The sequence below is a fragment of the Symphalangus syndactylus genome, chromosome 14 (assembly GCF_028878055.3).
Source record: "Symphalangus syndactylus isolate Jambi chromosome 14, NHGRI_mSymSyn1-v2.1_pri, whole genome shotgun sequence".
NCBI lineage: Eukaryota > Metazoa > Chordata > Mammalia > Primates > Hylobatidae > Symphalangus > Symphalangus syndactylus.
In genome coordinates, this window is record NC_072436.2 from 12,181,913 (window position 1) to 12,200,109 (window position 18,197).

Sequence of the window (18,197 nt, forward strand, 5' to 3'; positions counted from 1 at the left end):
TGAATTTTAAATTAGTTAATTTCATACACTACAGCAGAGGCGTGGACCCTGCCCTCTCTCCCCACTTGAAGAGATAAGCCCCTGGGATCCAAGTCGCAGCAAGGTTGGTGCCACCCACCTTGGCGAAAGATGCTGTTGTTCCTGTGGAAACCATCATCAGAGGTAGGAAGGGCTTTGCGCCCAAAAGGAAACAAGAAGGTGTGAGTCCAGGCCATCCTCAGGGGAGGGCCCATCCCAGGCAGAGGGGCCTAAGCCTCAGTGAGGCCCAAGGCTCAAAGGTGCTGGCACAGGCTTCCCAGGGAGAACAGAAACTCAGCAGTGAAAGCCGCAGAAGGGAAGAAGCAGGCTGATGTCAACAGTGTGTGGCTCTGTCCCTCACCCCAAGGAGGGGGAGGGTGCCAGATCCCAGACCACCAAGCGGGGCCAGCTCCAGCCTGGGCGATCATCCCAGCAGCTGAGAGGGAAGCTTTAAGCAGGCCGGTGGGTAGGAGAGGAGGGAGCATGTGGCAGGTGGGGCAGCCACACAAAGGAGACTTCCCAGAAGGCCAAGGTGTGGTCACCCTCCACGCCTCCCGACTTCCTCCTGGAGTGGCCAGGCAGCATGCGGGGCAGCGTCCACTAGGCGGCAGTGGCAGGAAGGGAGCGGGCGGCCCTCGCAGGCCCCTCAGTTGGCGGGGCTGCATTGCAGAATCTGCTGTGGGGCAAAGAGCTTCCTGGCAGCCACGGCTTCCCCTGGCTTTCCTGGCACTGGGCAGTTCTCTTTGTTGTCTGGCCCGGCAGGCTGGCCCGAGGTCTTCTTGAAGTAGCAGAGCCGACACACGGAGTGGTACTTGTCTGCTCCCCCAATCACCTCGACCTGGCCGCAGGGACAGGGGACGGGTGAAGGGCCAGGACAGGAAGGAGGCAGAGCCACACCCCCACCCCGGCCCGCAGGGAAGGCAGGGAAGGCAGGTGGGGCTACCTCCTTCTCTGTGCCGAGCCTCTTGGTGTAGGCGGCTTCCCGGAAGCACTCCATGCATACCGCAGTCAGCTTCACCACGCTCTCGGCCAGCGGCACCAGGTTCAAGATGGCCCCAAATGGCTGCGCTCCCATGGAAAGACAGTGGGCGCTCAGCCACCTCACCAGGCGGGTTTTTCTTTTAAACCCTCTGATTCACAAGCAGTGAAGCCAGGAGAGTTTGCTCTGACCTTAGTCCTTCCCCCAACCCCCAGAGCACCATGCCTGGCTCTGTCCCTTTGCCAATTCAAAGCACCTGCCACAACAGATGGCACCCAGTCTGCACAGACCATGGAGTCCCTGGGCTCAGCCAAGGCCTGAGCAGCTTGGCTGTACCCCTGTGGTGGCTGAGCCCTGGTCACCCAGAGCTGGTGTCTCTGTGCCCACCCAGAAGCCTCTTGCCCTCCTCGATCCCAGCTCCAGACCTGGATCAGACGCCTTACCTTCCTCTGGAAGGTCCCATCCAGTGCAGCCACAATTACAGTCTTCCCGGCGTTGGCCATAGCCTCGCAGAACTCCACGATGTCAGGGAACTGGAAAGGGCACGTGGAGAAAGAGCGTGAGCTTCCACCCCAGCAGCAGCTCCCTGGAGCCCCAGCGAAGACGCTGTCAGATCTGACAACTCTGGCCATTTGGGCCGGAGCAACTCTAATTCTCCCACGAGGCTCCCCAGGCCGGGGGACTGTCCATCTGCATGCCCCCCAGCAGACGACAGGCACATCCACAACTGCGCAGCCCCTTCCCCCTGCAGCCAGCCTCCGCTCCAAGTCCAGGTACCCAGGACTCAGCATCAGACTTCCACACCAGCTGTGCTGTTTAACACTGCAGGGGCCAAAGGCCTGCTGCCTTGGGCTCGGACACCGCTCTTAATCGGACCCATTATCTGTGTGACCTTGGCAATGAATTAACATCTCTCAACCTGTTTCCTTTTCGCTAAGAGCAAGGAAGGTCCTGTTGTTTAAGGATGGAAGGCCCTAAGTTATATACATGCTCTTCGGTGAATAGGTGGGTGCTTTGTGCTCTTGCCTCCCCCTTTTTAAACAGGTAATGTGCCTTGAGAAGGGGGCGGGGGTCCTACTGGCCATTTACAGAGCAGGATGACACAGCATAGCCTTCTAAATTCAGGGCCTGCACAGAGCACATTTACTGTGTAAATCAAACTTCACTTTGGCCCAGGGAGAAGCTGAAACTCTGGCAAGTGCTCTGGTGATTCTCATCAATCAATCATATCACTCTTAGCTGGTTGAGTTCATATGTCCAGACTGGCCTTTGGGTTGGGTGAAGCAGGGATGTCCTTGTCCTTGGGTGCGGGGTCTCTCTCCCAGGGCCACTCAGGCTTTCTCAGCCCAGGTACTGAGGTTTGAGGTTATTGAGACGTGAGGGCTTAGCAAGGTGAGGACTAAGGAGTGGCTCGAAAAATTCCAGTGAGATCCAAGCAAAGCCCAACGTGACTGATTGCACTCAGCTGACTGCAGTGGCCTCTGGAGAAGGAAACCCAGACTCCAGCACGCCAGGGCCCCTCCCCACCATGCACTCGTTCCCTCTTTTTCTCTGGGGACTCATGATGTGTCACGAAAATGCAGCTCCCAGCCTGCAAGGAGCTGTGGGCCAGCACACCTCCTGCACCAGGGGCACACCCCCTGGAGGGCTGACGCTGCCATCGCTGCCATTTGAGGCTGAATCTCGCTGTGTCCTGTGCACTGTAGGGTGTTGGGCTGCGTCCCTCGCCCCCACCCATTAGATAGATGCCAGGAACACACCTCCCACCCCCCAGCTGTGACAAAATTGTTTCCAGTTGTTGTGAAATGTCCCCTGGGTGGGAATTGAGAGGGGAAGAACCCTCCTGAGTTGAGAACCTTGCTCCTTAACCCTCCACATGATGGTAGAAGGCAGACCCCAGACTCTCCTGCATCAGGGTTTCAGGACGGAGGAAGGTCCTCAGCCCCCACTCGCTCCACCTCTTGACCAACCTCGGGCTGAGGTCCATAGTCAAAGAGCTTGGTTCTTCCACGCAGCACTTCCTCACCCGTCCAGCACTTCCAGCGATCTGCCTGCCTCAGCCTCCCAAAGTGCTGGGATCACAGGCGTGAGCCTCGTGCCGGACACTAACTTTTCCTAGATTAAACTTATTATAGATGGCATGTCTCTAACCTGAAAGGCTCCAAAATCTGAAACTTTCTGAGCGCCCACCACAAGTGGAAAATTCCACACCTGACCTCATGGGACAGGTCACAGTCAAAACTGTGGCTCACGCCCAAATTACTAAATACATAAAATTACTCTCAGGCTATGTGCCTAAGATGTCTATAAAACATAAATGGATTTTGTGTTTACACTTGGGGCTCATTCCCAAGGTCTCATGATATTACGAATATGCAAATGTTCCAAAACCTGAAATCCGAAACACTTCTGGTCCCAGGCATTTAGGATAAGGAATACTCAACCTGTATTACTTGTGTAGTAGAACAGAAAACACAAAAAGGCCTATTTTTTTTTTTTTTTTTGAGATGGAGTCTCGCTCTGTCACCCAGGCTGGAGTGCAGTGGCACGATCTCAGCTCACTGCAAGCTCTGCCTCCCGGGTTCATGCCATTCTCCTGCCTCAGCCTCCCGAGTAGCTGAGACTACAGGCGCCCACCACCACGCCCGGCTAATTTTTTTGTATTTTCAGTAGAGACAGGGTTTCACCGTGTTAGCCAAGATGGTCTCGATCTCCTGACCTCGTGATCCACCTGCCTCTGCCTCCCAAAGTGCTGGGATTACAGGTGTGAGCCACTGCGCCCAGCCTCGTCTATTTTTTTTTGAGACCGAGTCTTGCTGTCATCCAGGCTGGAGTGCAGTGGCATAATCTTGGCTCACTGCAACCTCTGCCTCCCACGTTCAAGCAATTCTTGTGCCTCTGCCTCCCAAGTAGCTGGAATTACAGGTGCGTGCCACCACGCTTGGCTAATTTTTGTATTTTTAGTAGAGATGGGGTTTCACAATGTTGGCCCGGCTGGTCTCAAGCTCCTGACCTCAAGTGATCTGCCCGCCTCGGCCTTCCAAAGTGCTGGGATTACAGGTGTGAGCCACCGTGCCCAGCCAGAAAAAAAGTTTAAAAATATAAATCAGAGCTCCTACTGTTGCCAAGCGACCCTGCAAGCCCACCACACACTGTGCAGCTGTTGATGAACACGTGGGGGTGGTGCTGGGGCCAGGGTGCCCATCCACCACCAGCATCTGAAGCACATCACCCCCAGCTACGAGCTTCGGGTTTTCCAGGTGAATCTCTCTTGGATGCCAACGGTTTCTACAAAGCAGTGTGAGCACCCGGGGTACAAAGAAGCATAGAAGCTTCTGACCCAGGGCCTTCCTCAGGACAGCACGGTGGCTACTCTGTGAAAGGCTTTCCTTGCTGACCCAGAAAACAGGAATAAGGCAGGTTAGGCCAGGCTTCATCCACTGTCCACGCAGACGATGAAGGAGCGAAGGACCGTCCTTCTGTGGGGTCCCATGCTAGGAACCCCTCTCCTTGATCTAGAACGGCTTGCAATGGGAAGACCCTGAATTTCTTTTGTTTTTTTTTGTTTTTTTGAGACAGAGTTTTGCTCTTGTTGTTGCCCAGGCTTGGAGTGCAATGGGGCAATCTCGGCTCACCGCAACCTCCGTCTCCCAGGTTCAAGTGATTCTCCTGCCTCAGCCTCCCGAGTAGCTGGAATTACAGGCATGCGCCACCACGCCCAGCTAATTTTTGTATTTTTAGTAGAGACAGAGTTTCTCCATGTTGGTTAGGCTGGTGACCCTGAACTTCTTGAAGAGAACAAGGGCACACAGAGGCCAGGGCAGAATGCTGATGTCTGGATAGGATGTAATAAATACTCACTGAATGAACTCAAGTTTTACTTGCTGGCCAGGGAGGAAGTAGACCGAGAGATCCTTCCTATAGGCTGAACAGGGGACAGGACTTAATACGCTGGCTCATGACTTGGGGCATTTGGATGTCAAGGAAGGAGGAAGGAGAAGGGAAAAGTTTCTGCCTCGGGGGTCTGGACCAGCCTCTGTCAACAAGGTTTACGCAGAGCCAGGAGAACAGAGCTATTGAACAACTCACAGCAGCAGGTCTGAAGGAGGGAGAGCCTTGCCAAAGCTGAAGCTTCCTTGTTCTGAGAGGGCCATGTCCCCACAGCTGATGCAAAATCCCTGGATGCACTCCGAGGCCACAGTTTGGGAGCAAAAGAGAACAGCTGCAGCCCTCTTCCCAGCCTGGGCTCACTTTCTCGCCTGGAGTCCCTCAACCACAGGGCAGCAGCAACGTCTCCACATACGCAGAGGCATGGGGGTGCTCAGGAGTGCACCTCTGAAGGCCAGAAACGGAATGGGCACACCCAAGTGGGGAGGAGATGCCAGCTGCTGGGTGGTCGGGAACCCAGAGCGGACACTGGCAGGCTCAACTCCACAGGGCAGATGCCCCGCACAGGGGAAGGGACCCGTCAGCCTCCCCATGGGAACGGAATTTGCAGCTGTGACTCATACAGAATGTTGGGCAAGAACAGAACCAGGAAGGCAGGACTGGCCTGTGGGGGGTACAGGCCCTGTGACGTCCGGGCAGGGTATTCAAGCCAGAGCAGCCTGGCTCTGTGCCGGGAGGCAGGGTGGGTAGAGATCTCGAAGCACTCACCAAACAAACTCAATTATTCTTCCTCCAGGGTATAGAACTAGACTAAGTGTGGCCAGGCGTGGTGGCTCACGCCTGTAATCCCAGCACTTTGGGAGGCTGAGACAGGCGGATCACCTGAGGTTCGGAGTTCCAGACCAGCCTGGTCAACATGATGAAACCCCATCTCTACTAAAAATACAAAAGATTAGCTGGGCATGGTGGCAGGAGCCTGTAATCCCAGCTACTCGGGAGGCTGAGGCGGGAGAATCACTTGAACCTGGGAGATGGAGGTTACAGGGAGCCAAGATTGCGCCACTGCACTCCAGCCTGGGCCACAGAGCAAGACTCTTTTTAAAAACAAACAAAAAAAGAACTGGACTAAGTATACTAAACTTATAGGTGGCCCTGTGCCCAGGTTCTAGTCTCTGAAAGATCAGCAGCAGTGACGTTTGCAGCTTCCGGTCAGGCCCATGAAAACCTCACACCCAGGGGCTCTGCCACGGCTCTCCCCTTCGGTGTCTGCATACAGCCAGCCAGGGGGACCTAAGCTGCCTCGTGGGCGGCCTCCCCATCAACCGGCCTGGAACCACGTAGGGGTCTGTGAGTGAGAAATTCCTGTTATGTTTATATCAAACCACCACACTGTGTACTTCAAGGCAACCCTAAAAGTACCTAAGAGGTCAAGTCTGCTAAACCCCTTGGAGAGAGTTTCAGTTTCATTCATTTGTGATAAACTAACAAAAATAAAATCTCCAAAGCAGAGGAAAGAAAACTAAGATAACAGAAAATAACCCAGAAACTCAACCGCAGAATGTGTTCCTGAAGAAATAGAAAAATCTGGAAAAATCTAAGAAAAGATTTTCAGAAACATGATGGAAGGAACAGCATAAATTTAAAAATAACCCAACAGTAACTTGTCAAACAAAATGGTGCATGATGAATTAGAGCAGCAGATGTAAAAATAGTCACTGAAACAAAACACACTTTGGAAGATGGAACCCAGAACACTTCAGAGAGGGATGAGGAGAGAAATACCTGAAGTGATAATGGCTTCATTCCTTCCCCAGAAATGAAAAGGCACACCAGCTATAAAGCAGGATAAATGAAACAAAGCTTCCCCTACGCACATTGTGCTGAGAGAGAACAGATAGAATACCTGACCAGAGGTAACATTAGAGAGATGGCGGCCTTCCTCTGAGCAAAAACACAATGACCGGCGCTCCTACTTTTCAAAGCAACTAGATCAAGACCGGGCGTGGTGGCTCACGCCTGTAATCCCAGCACTTTGGGAGCCGAGGCATGTGGATCACCTGAGGTTAGGAGTTCCAGACCAGCCTGGCCAACATGGTGAAACCCCATCTCTACTAAAAATACATAAATGAGCTAGGCGTGGTGGCACACACCTGTGATCCCAGCTACTCGGAAGGATGAGGCAGAACTGCTTAAACCCAAAAGGCGGAGGTTGCTGTGAGCTAAGATCACGTCACTCCACTCCAGCCAGGGCAACAGAGCAAGACTCCGTCTCAAAAAAAAAAAAAAAAAAAAAAGTCCGGGCACGGCGGCTCATACCTGTAATCCCATCACTTAGGGAAGCCAAGGTGGGTGGATCACCTGAAGTCAGGAGTTCAAGACCAGCCTAGCCAACATGGTGAACCCTCATCTCTACAAAAATTAGCCAGGCATGATGGTGGGTGCCTGTAATCCCAGCTACTTGGGAGGCTGAGGTGGGAGAATCGCTTGAATCCGGGAGGCAGAGGTTGCAGTGAGCCAAGATCACGCCATTGCACTCCAACCTGGGTGACAGAGTAAGACTCCGTCTCAAAAAAAAAAACAAAAACAAACCCACACAAGATCAACCTACCCCTTGCTGCTCAGCTTAAACTAGATGACAAAAGAAAGATTTCCATACAAAGACTGGCAGCTTCCCATCTATACATCCTGGCTGCAAAAACTACTAACAAATGTACTTCAACAAGAAGAAAATAAACGTATAAGAAACAAGCAAAAGGAACCGTGAGGCAAACCAAACACTACTCCCCACCTCCCCCGCCTTTTTTTTTTGAGACAGGGTCTGGCCTTGTCACCCAGGCTGGAGTGCAGTGGCGCTATCACCACTCACTGCAGCCCCCAACTCCCAGGCTCCATCCTTATGCCTCAGCCTCCTGAGTAGCAGGGACCACTGGTGTGTGCCGCTATGACTGGCTAATTTTTTTTTTTTTTGGTAGAGATGGGGTTTTACTATGTTGCCCAGGTGAGTCTCCAACTCCTGGGCTCAAGTGGTCTGTCCACCTTGGCCTCCCAAAGGCTGAGATTACAGGTGTGAGTCACTGCATCTTGCCAGTAAATAGATACATGTATTTTTAAAAAGGTAAAATGGCCAGGTGTGGTAGCTCATGCCTGTAATCCCAGTGCTTTGGGAGTCCAAGCGGGGCGGATCACCTGAGGTTGGGAGTTTGAGACCAGCTAGACCAACATGGAGAAACCCCATCTCTACTAAAAATATAAAATTAGCTGGGCGTGGTGGCGCATGCCTGTAATCCCAGCTACTCGGGAGGCTGAGACAGGCGAGAATTGCTTGAACCCGGGAAGCGAAGTTTGCGGTGAGACCGCACCATTGCACTCCAGACTGGGCAACAAGAGCAAAACTCCGTCTCAAAACAAAAAAGGTAAAATGAATCCTACATGACTACGACAGGGAAACTAGAAAGGGACCTTCAGAGGGTATTCCAACACTAGTTGTAGCTATTTAACCTTGTTATTTTACTAAAAGATCAGATAACCTCCAAGTCAGCGAGGGAAAACGGGAGGACAGAGCAGGAGCTGGCAGGAAGAGTGATGCCAGGACAAGCCAACTTACAAACTGCCCCTCGTCGATGCCTATGACAGCCACGCCCAGGGCCTCCTGGGCCACGTCTCGGAGCAGGCAGGCAGGCAGCGCCTCCATGGTGTTCCTGGGAAGAGAAAGCCAGAGTGTGAGCAGGGCCAGGGAGGCCAGAAGCCAGAGTGCAGGGCCCAGGGAATGGCACTGTCGTGACCACCCGCTACCTGCAAAGCAGGCTCAGTGTTCACCCAGCCGGGCTTTGAGAAGTTAGCACCAATGGGAAAGGCCCTCGTCCAGAAAACCAGTTATTTATTTATTTTTTTTGAAACAGAGTCTTGCTCTGTCACCCAGGCTGGAGTGCAGTGAAGTCATCTCGGCTTGCTGCAATCTCCACCTCCCAATTCTCAAGGGGCTGAAGCGATTCTCCCACCTCAGCCTCAAGAGTAGCTGGGACTACTGGCACACACCATCACACCCAGCTAATTTTTGTATTTTTAGCAGACATGGGGTTTCACCATGTTGGCCAGGCTAGTCTCAAACTCCTAACTTTTAAGTGATCCACCCGGCTTAGCCTCCCAGAGGAAAACCAGTTATTTATACAAGCCACTTCACTTGATGCTTTGGACTAGAAATCAGTAATGTCCAATACAAAGCTCAATGAGACTAAAAGCTCTTCCACTGTTCAGGAGCTGGAGGCAGACTAGGCCAACTTCATCAGGTACCAGGGCCCATGATACCATTAGGGGCCGGCCAAATGTTTCCTTTTAAAATTCAGAAGAATGAATAACTAGAACTGGGCCTGGGTTATATTTGTCTTTATATTAATTATGTTACAAAATATAAATTTTAAAATCCTGTATTCTGGCCAGACACAGCAGCTCATGCCTGTAATCTTTGGGGAGGCCAAGATGGGAGGATCACTTGAACTCAGGAGTTCGAGACCAGCCTGGGTAACACAGTGAGACACTGTGTGACAAAAAGTCTAAAAATTAAGTGGGTGTGGTGGTGTGCGCCTGTCGTCACACCTACTCGGGGCTGAGGTGGGAGGATCACTTGAGCCCAAGGGTTTGGGGTCACGTAACAGCTATGATTGAGCCACTGCACTCCAGCCTGGGTGACAGAGAGAGACCCTGTCTCAAAAACAAACAACAAACAAACAAAAAAACAGGCCGGGCGCGGTGGCTCACGCTTGTAATCCCAGCACTTTGGGAGGCCGAGGCGGGTGGATCACGAGGTCAGGAGATCGAGACCACAGTGAAACCCCGTCTCTACCAAAAATACAAAAAATTAGCCGGGCGTGGTGGCGGGCGCCTGTAGTCCCAGCTACTCAGAGAGGCTGAGGCAGGAGAATGGCGTGAACCCGGGAGGTGGAGCTTGCAGTGAGCCGAGATTGCGCCACTGCGCTCCAGCCTGGGCGACAGAGCAAGACTCCGTCTCAAAAAAAAAAAAAAAAAAAAAAAAACAAAAAAAAAAAACAAACAAACAAACAAAAAAACATACTTTACAACTATTGTTTCGTTATTACCTTGCTATAATCCTACTTCAAGTTCTGGAAAGAATGTGTGAAACAGTATTTTGGGCATTTTAAATTCCCTCTTCCCTCCCTAAACAGAGAAAGACAAAGTGAGGGCAGGTGGGAGGCCAGCTGTGGCCCCTGCAAGGGCAGCCTCTCTGGAGCCGTCAATGCTGCTGGCCCAGCCTTGGCCTCTGTGGCCTATGTTAAGAGATGACTTGTAACACACAGGCAGAACTCATATTTAATCCCGGATCTGACTGACTCCAGAAGTTGCACTTCCAACAGCTGGAACGAAGTGACCTCCTCTGCTTTCCCTGTCCCCGCCAGGTGTAACACCACCCTGTGCTGTGGACATCGCATCTTAGGAATGAGGAAGCAAATTTGGAAAAGTCAATGACCGACAACAGACAGCATGGCCAGGAAGTGCGGTTACATCCCCACATGCAACTCCAAGCCCCAGGCGCCCTCCACTCCACCACCATCTGGCTTCAGGAGCCCCTCAGCTCCCACCGAAAGCCACACACCGGGTGGATCTGTTCTCTGCACAGCTGTAGCAACTCTCGGATATAGCTCCCAGCCAGGGCTCTGAGGCCAAAGCCCTATGATGTGTGGCACAGCATGGCTTTGCCACTGGGTGCCCAGGTGGACAAGTCCAGAGGACCAAGCAAAGCGTCTCAGGCTCAGAAACATCAGGCCCACATCTGCTGCCAAGGAAGTGAATTTAACTCACAACCTGAGGTTGCAGGCAGAAATGTCCAGCGAGTTCAAACAGCTACACATAAAACAGGGAAGCGTGAAGGCTGCCAGGTGACCGGGAGCCAGCCAACAACGGACAACTAAAAAATTAAACAAAAATCAACGTGCAGGCCAAACCAAACCAGTTTGCAGCCTGTGTGAAGCTGAAACCCTACAGCAGAGTTTCTGAACATTGGCAGGCTCCTGACATTTGGGGCCAGCTCATTCTTGCATGGGGGCCGTCCTGTGCACCACAGGACCCTTAGCAGCAGTGTCCCTGACCTCTACACATTAAAGCCCAGTAGCATCCCCTCCCCTCTCCAGTTGCAACAACTAGAAATGTCTTTAGACATTGTCAAATGGACCCTGGGGGCAAAATCACCCTCAGTGGAGAACCACTGGCTCCAGCCCAGGGAATGGAGAGTGTGTACTACCTTGCCAAGCACCTTGGAAAGTGTGCTGATTTGAATCGTTCAATGCCAGGTCAGCATGATTAACCACCCCCATTAAAGAGAGTTCTAACAGTGTGTCCTGTGCCTTGTGATTTTCCACTGGACAGGACTGCAGGGGGCAGGGACTGACCGGTCATGTGTGCAGAAGCTGCTGCTGTAGCGAGTGTCTTTGGCATACTTGATCACCAGGCACTTGTACTGAGCAATCTGGAAGCGACGGACGCGTCTCATCAACTCTGTGCTGCAAGAGGAGAGAGGGTCAGGTGAGGTCCACAGCGGGAGGAGTGGGAGAAGGAGACCCCTCCCCAACAAGCCTGGCTCCTCATTGTCCCTAGTGGTATGCAGACTGAGCCCACCACAGCCAGAAAAGAGCAGGGCAGAGCAGGCAGGGTATAATATCCCTACAAAGAGGGTTGGAAGTCAGAATTCTCTATGGAGAAGAGGTCCAGGAATGGTACTCAGGTGGTCCCAGGAAGTGTGGGAGGAGTAACCTTCTCCAGGATGTAGTGGGGAAGGCAGAAGCAAAGGCTACATGTAGAGGGGACCTGCGACGGCATTCCAAAGTAACCTCATCTCAGAGTTGTTCCCAGAGTTCAGAGCTTTTCTTTCTTTTTTTTTTTGAGGCAGAGTCTCGCTCTGTTGCCTAGGTTAGAGTGCCGTGGAGCGATCTCAGCTCACTGCAACCCCTGCCTTCTGGATTCAAGAGACTCTCCTGCCTCAACCTCCTGAGTAGCTGGGATTACAGGAGCCTGCCACCACGCCCAGATAATTTTTGTTGTTTTTTTTTTTTCAGTAGAGATGGGGTTTCACCATGTTTGACCAGGGTGGTCTCAAATTCCTAACCTCAAGTGATCAACGCACCTCAGCCTTCCAAAGTGCTGGGATTAAAGGCATGGGCCACCGCGCCCAGCATAGAGCTTTTCTAAATTAATTTCAGAAAGCCTTTGTGTGCAGTGTCAAAAGCACTTGCTTCTGGATCCAAGAAGTCCACCTCTGAGCCTCATCTTCCTGAGCAAGGGGTTTGAGCTGAAGTGATCCCCAGGGCCATAAAAGAATGTTGGGGCAGGGCATGGTGGCTAACATCTGTAATCCCAGCACTTCGGGATGCCGAAGGAGGAGGATTGCTTGAGACCAGGAGTTCAAGACCAGCTTGGGCAACATAGCAAGACCCCAGCTCTACAAAAATAAAATAAAATTAGCTGGGTGGAGGCCGTGCACGCCTGCAGTCCCAGCTACTTGGGAGGCGGAGGTGAGAGAATTGCTTGAGCCCAGGAGTCTGAGACCAGCCTGGGCAACATAGCAAGATCCTACCTCTACGAGAACAACAACAAAACAAAAACAATGGTGGGTGGGTAGTTTACTCAGGAAACTCACTAGCCCCACCTGGGTCAGGGAATGGTTCTATCACCTCAGGAGAGCAGAGGCTCCACGGCTTCAGACTCCTTGGTGCAGAAAGCGACTGCATTTCCTTGGCCTTATAAGGAAACAGCCACATTGAATAGGGGTGTACAAAAATGCCTGGCCTACAGTGGACATAACTGGTTGCCGCCTTCTCAGAGGACTTGGTGGGGAGGAGAGCTAAGCCGTAACCAGCTGTCACCAGCTCCAGGAGGGAGTGGCGTCCACACAGGAGGAGGGGCTTGGCCTGGGCAGAAGGAGGCGGAGACTTCCTTCTGGACCGAATTCAAGGGAGGAGGAGCATCCCGGGCGGGAGCTGTAGGAGGCTGTGCTGGTCCTTCTAGGGGAAGGGAAGGGAAGGGGCAAGGGGTCCCCGGAGAAGAGAAAGGAGCTCCACCCCAGCCCCGCGAAGCCATTACCTTTTTCCTGAGAACATCGGCCCGAGAATCACCTAGGAGAGAAGGTGAGGTCATTTGAGGGCCCGCCCTGCGCGGATGCCTGGGCACAGGCTATCACCACGACCCCCTCATCCCCAGCCACGCGCGGGGCTGGCCCCCGCACCTGGATCTGCCCCCGGGTCTTGCTGGGGGAGCCGGGCAGCACGGTGGGCAGGTTAATGCAGCTCATTGCGCCTCCGGGAAATTCACGGATCCAAGTACTCTCCACGGCCGTCCCGCAGTAAGCCCCTGGTTCCCGCGCCGACCGCTTTAAACCACGGCGTGCTGGCCAATCACGAGCCGGCCCCGCCGACATGGGGCCAATCAGCGCCCGGCCGCCGGCCTGGCGGGAGATTTGGCCGCTGCCCGCCCCCTCGTGGGAGGAATCCGGGACGTGGGCCCAGGGACTGGGAGGGCCTGGAAATCAGGGCGTTGGACGTCGCTGATCGGGGTGGGGCCTGGTCTGAGCCCCGCCTCGCTCCGCCTACCAAATTTAAAGGGGGCGGAGCGAGGCGGGGCTCTGGCCATATAAAAGAGCAGGACGCACGCCCATCTGGCTGTAGACGCCATGATGGATGTGTCGGGTGTGGGTTTCCCAAGCGAAGTTCCTTGGAAGAAGATGTCTGCAGAGGTAGGCGGATTGCGGGGAGGGACTAAGGGGCTAGGGCGGAGTTAGCTCATTTATTAGATTGGAATTCTAAGAAGGAAGCTTAGAAGCCATCTAGACCAGTCCTGTGGGCATGCTGAGCGCCTAGTGTGTGCCAGGTCCCCAGTGCTTGAGCACCATGGTGTATTTTACCTTCTCCTAAGGATTTTTGTTAGCCCGATTTTCAGGATAGAGAAAATTGAAGTCCTGACTATGCTAATAATATCCGTTGACCCTGCCAGGCCTGGTGGCTCACACCTGTAATCACAGCACTTTTGGTGGATCACGAGGTTAGGAGTTTGAGACCAGCCTGGCCAACATGGTGAAACCCCGTCTCTAGTAAAAATACAAAAATTAGCCGGGCGTGATGATGTACGTCTGTAATCCCAGCCACTGGGGAGGCTGAGACAGGAGAATTGCTTGAACCCAGGAAGTGGAGGTTGCAGTGAGCCGAGATCATGCCATTGCACTCCAGCCTGGAAGCCTGGGTGATAGACCAAGACTCCGTCTCAAAAAAAAAAAAAAAAAAAAAAAAAAATCCATAGACCCGCAGGAGGTTAGGGGCCAAAGTTCTGGACCTTGATCTGAGGTTACACAATGTTTTTGGGTCTGTGCTTATGTGGCACAGGCTGAAGGATTCAGAACAGCTGGTATTTACATTGGGGTTGTTGTGAAGGTTAGAAACATACAGGCTGGGTGCGGTGGCTCAAAAAAAAAAAAAAAAAAGAAAAGAAACCCATTGTATAATCATGATCATAAATAATAGCAACAAAGATGGTGGTAGTGATCACAGAGTGTGCCGGGTGTGGCTGTAAGGATCCTACAGGTAATAACCTTTGCAGGTATGGATTGGACAGATCCAAGGACCTCTGACAAAGAGCCCCTTCACTGGGAGGAAGAAGCAACCCACACTGAGTGGCTTGCTTTATTTTACTTGCATGCTTTATCCCTTTTAACCTTGTGATTTGGATACATGCCTTCTTTTTTTGAGACACCGTCTCGCTCAGTCACCCAGGCTGGAGTGCAGTGGCGCAATCTCGGCTCACTGCAACCTCTGCCTCCAGGGTTCATGCCATTCTCCGGCCTCAGCCTCCCGAGTAGCTGGGACTACAGGCACCCGCAACCATGCCCGGCTAAGTTTTTTGTATTTTTAGTAGAGATGGGGTTTCACTGTGTTAGCCAGGATGGTCTCCATCTCCTGACCTCATGATCCACCCACCTTGGCCTCCCAAAGTGCTGGGATTACAGGCATGAGCCACTGCACCTGGCCAATTTTTGTATTTTTAATAGAGACGGGGTTTCGCCATGTTGGACAGACTGGTCTTGAACTCCTGGCCTCAAGTGATCCACCCACCTCAGCCTCCCAAAGTGCTGAGATTACAGGTGTGAGCTACTGTGCCGGGCCTGGATAGATGCCTTCTACCAGTAAGGGAACTGAATCCCAGAGACTCAGTAACTTGTTCAGGATAAAACAGTAAGTAAGTGAGGGAGGTCAGATGGCATTTGACCTCAGGCCTTTCCGTGAGGTCGCCCTGACTTCCCATTTCTCATGATGGTTTTGAGCCCTTTCTTCAAAATCTGGTTCCTTGTTACTTTTTTTTTTTTTTTGAGATGGAGACTCGCTGTTGTCACCCAGGCTAGAGTGCAATGGTGGGATCTCAGCTTGCTGCAACCTCCACCTCCCGAGTTCCAGCGATTCTCCTGCCTCAGCCTCCTGAGTAGCTGAGATTACAGGCGCCTGCTACCATGCCCAGCTAATTTTTGTATTTTTAGTAGAGACGGGGTTTCACCATGTTGGCCAGGATGGTCTCAAACTCCTGACCTCAGGTGATCCACCCGCCTTGGCCTCCCAAAGTGTGGGGATTACAGGTTTGAGCCACCACGCCCGGTCTTTTTTTTTTTTTTTTTGAAACAGGGTCTTGCTCTGTCTCTCAGGGTGGAGTGCAGTGGCACAATCTTGGCTCACTACAACCTCTGCTTCCTGGGCTCAAGCGATTCTCCTGCCTTAGCCTCCCGAATAGCTAGGACTACAGGTGTCCACCACCATGCCCGATTGATTTTTCATATTTTTTGTAGAGATGGTGTTTCGCCATATTGCCCAGACTGGTCTGGAACTCCTGGACTCAAGTGATCCGCCTATCTTGGCCTCCCAAAGTGCTGAGGTTACAGGCCAGAGCCACCGCGTCTGGCATTTTCTGTTTTTTGTTTTTTGTTTTTTTTGAGACGGGGTCTCACTCTGTCGCCCAGGCTGGAATGCAGTAGCATGATCCTGGCTCACTGCAACCTCTGCCTCCCTGGTTCAAGCTATTCTCCTGCCTCAGCCTCCTGAGTAGCTGGGATTACAGGTGCGCGTCACCACGCCCGGTTAATTTTTGTATTTTTAGTAGAGATGGGGTTTCATCATGTTGGTCAGGCTGATCTCGAACTCCTGACCTCGTGATCCCGCCTCAGCCTCCCAAAGTGCTGGGATTACAGGCGTGAGCCACCGCGCCCAGCCTCTGTTTCTTTTCTTTTTTTTTAATTCTCCAAACTGCCTCAGAATGGTTCCTTGTTACTTTCTGCACAAGGTGTGAAGGTGTTAGCCCGACATTCACCTCCCCTCCCCCTCCAGCCCGGCCTCCCAGCCTCACCTCTGTGCGTCAGCCATAGGGCCTGCCAGCATTTGCAAACTGACCTTTCATTCCTTACTCCTCACCTCTGTGCCTTTGACTGTGCAGTGACCTCCTGTGGTCAGAATCGCACCCTCTCAGGGCAGATCAGCTCCTCCTTTTATTTTTTTGAGATGGAGTCTTGCTCTGTCGCTCAGGCTGGAGTGCAGCGGTGCAATGTTGGCTCACTGCAACCTCTGCCTCCCAGGCTTAAGCAATTATCCTGCCTCAGCCTCCCAAGTAGCTGGGATTACAGGTGCACACCACCACGCTCGGCTAATTTTTGTATTTTCAGTAGAGACGGGGTTTTGCCATGTTGGCCAGGCTGGTCTCAAACTCCTGACTTCAGGTGATCCACCCGCCTCGACCTCCCAAAGTGCTGGGATTACAGGTGTGAGCCACTGGGCCACCTGAGCTCCCCTGGTCGTAACTGCTGTGGGAGTGGTGCCCATGATGGCACTAACTGGATTCGTCTGGAGGACCTCATCTCCCCTTAAGGCTGCCAGCTGGCTAAAGGCACAGCGGTCGCTGGTATACCTCTAGACCATGGATCCGAGGGCATCTTGGAGACCCTGGGATACTGGGGAGAGGGCTTCTAAGGCAGAGAGGAGCAGCCGGGCATGGGCGAGGGGGAGGGGCACACTCTGTTGAGAAGGAAAGTCTTATGGAGCCTCATGTTTGTGCCCTGCAGGAGCTGGAGAATCAGTACTGTCCCAGCCGATGGGTTGTCCGACTGGGAGCAGAGGAATCCTTGAGGACCTACTCACAAATAGGAATTGAAGGTACGAGTGTGACCTCTCCGTGGCCACATTGGGTGGCCTTTAGCATGTGGCAGTGGTTCAGAATGCTAGGGGTTGGGGGGCTGCGCTGCACCACCTGGGCCTCGAGGGGCATTTCCCAAACACCAGGCACTTTATAAACCTCGCTGCTCAGGGGCAGGTGCCCAGGCCCCTTTGCTGCAGGGACTGCTGGAGGCAGGAGAGGTCCGGGGGAGGTCCATGGCAGTCGACCATGCCTGGCCTTTCCTGCTCAGCCAACCATACCCAGGCCCGTAAGGCTGTGGGCTGTGGTTGGCATACAGAGGTGAAGTGAACAGAGGAATATTCCCCATCCGCTGCTGAATGTGGAATGCAGTCACTATTCATAAAAAGCAATACTTTGGGAGGCTGAGGCAGGTATATCACTTGGGGCCAGGAGTTCGAGACCAGCCTGGCCAACATGGCAAAACCCCATCTCTACAAAAAAATACAAAAATTAGCTGGACACCTGTAATTCCAGCTACTCGAGAACCTGAGGCATGAGAATTGCTTGAATCTGGGAGGCAGAGGTTGCAGTCAGTTGAGATTGCATCACTGCACGCCAGCCTGGATAACAGTGAGACCCTGTCTCCAAAAAAAAAAAAAAAAATAGCAATGAAGCCTTTTTTTTTTTTTTTTTTTTTTTTGAGACTGAGTCTTGCTCTGTTGCCCAGGCTGGAGTGCAGTGGCACGATCTCAGCTCACTGCAACCTCTGCTTCCAGGGTTCAAGCGATTCTCCTGACTCAGCCTCCTGAGTATCCGGGACTACAGGCGCACCCCTCCACGCCCAGCTGATTTTGGTATTTTTAGTAGAGATGGGGTTTCACCATGTTAGCCAGGTTGGTCTCCATCTCTTGACCCTCGTGATCTGGCCACCTTGGCCTCCCAAAGTGCTGGGATTATAGGCGTGAGCCACCGCACCTGGCCACCTTTTCTTTCTTTTTTTTATTTTTTACTTTTTTCAAGATGGAGTCTCACTCTTTCGCCCAGGCTAGAGTGCAGTGGCACGATCTCGGCTCACAGCAAGCTCCACCTCCCGGGTTCACGCCATTCTCCTGCCTCAGCCTCCCGAGTAGCTGAGACTACAGGCGCCCGCCACCTCGCCCGGCTAATT

General features: G+C 52.7%; 2 protein-coding genes across 27 annotated transcripts in view; one reads left to right on the forward strand and one right to left on the reverse strand.

The window, feature by feature from the left end:
• Positions 1-13,429, reverse strand: TK1 (thymidine kinase 1). Of its 3 annotated transcripts, none has more exons than XM_055240759.2 (7): positions 13,116-13,429; positions 12,974-13,005; positions 11,287-11,397; positions 8,490-8,583; positions 1,441-1,530; positions 962-1,081; positions 1-856 (listed from the first exon to the last, which is right to left on the reverse strand). In XM_055240759.2, exons 1-7 carry the CDS (start codon positions 13,305-13,307, stop codon positions 665-667), a joined length of 831 nt encoding a protein of 276 aa, XP_055096734.1. In that variant the 5' UTR covers positions 13,308-13,429; the 3' UTR covers positions 1-664. The 3 variants fall into 3 exon arrangements, with proteins under 3 accessions (XP_055096734.1, XP_055096735.1, XP_055096733.1); XM_055240760.2 differs by having other exon boundaries at positions 1-694; positions 13,116-13,395; XM_055240758.2 differs by having other exon boundaries at positions 1-1,081; positions 13,116-13,395.
• The window catches only part of AFMID (arylformamidase), a 20,284-nt gene continuing 14,942 nt past the window's right edge, over positions 12,856-18,197 (forward strand). For 10 of the 24 annotated variants that reach the window (XR_010115538.1, XR_010115539.1, XR_010115544.1 and 7 more), the window contains exons 1-2: positions 13,524-13,622; positions 16,977-17,067. Coding sequence is in view for 15 of the 24 variants with exons in the window: in XM_055240757.2 (XP_055096732.1) it covers positions 13,560-13,622; positions 16,977-17,067 (154 nt within the window). In the remaining 9 variants the exon portion in view is untranslated. Of the gene's footprint in view, positions 13,018-13,523; positions 13,623-14,927; positions 15,021-16,976; positions 17,068-18,197 lie in introns of those variants that run through there. The other 14 variants (XR_010115537.1, XR_010115536.1, XR_010115543.1 and 11 more) reach the window with 3 other exon arrangements.

Bases quoted from the DNA above. Each gene is read 5' to 3' on its own strand.
- TK1 (XM_055240758.2), bottom strand. From the start codon at position 13,307: ATGTCGGCGGGGCCGGCTCGTGATTGGCCAGCACGCCGTGGTTTAAAG. The intron at 13,006-13,115 runs GTGCGGGGGCCA...CTTCTCTCCTAG, and splicing joins AGACCCGGGGGCAGATCCAG to GTGATTCTCGGGCCGATGTT. The intron at 11,398-12,973 runs GTAATGGCTTCG...CTCCTCTTGCAG, and splicing joins CCGATGTTCTCAGGAAAAAG to CACAGAGTTGATGAGACGCG.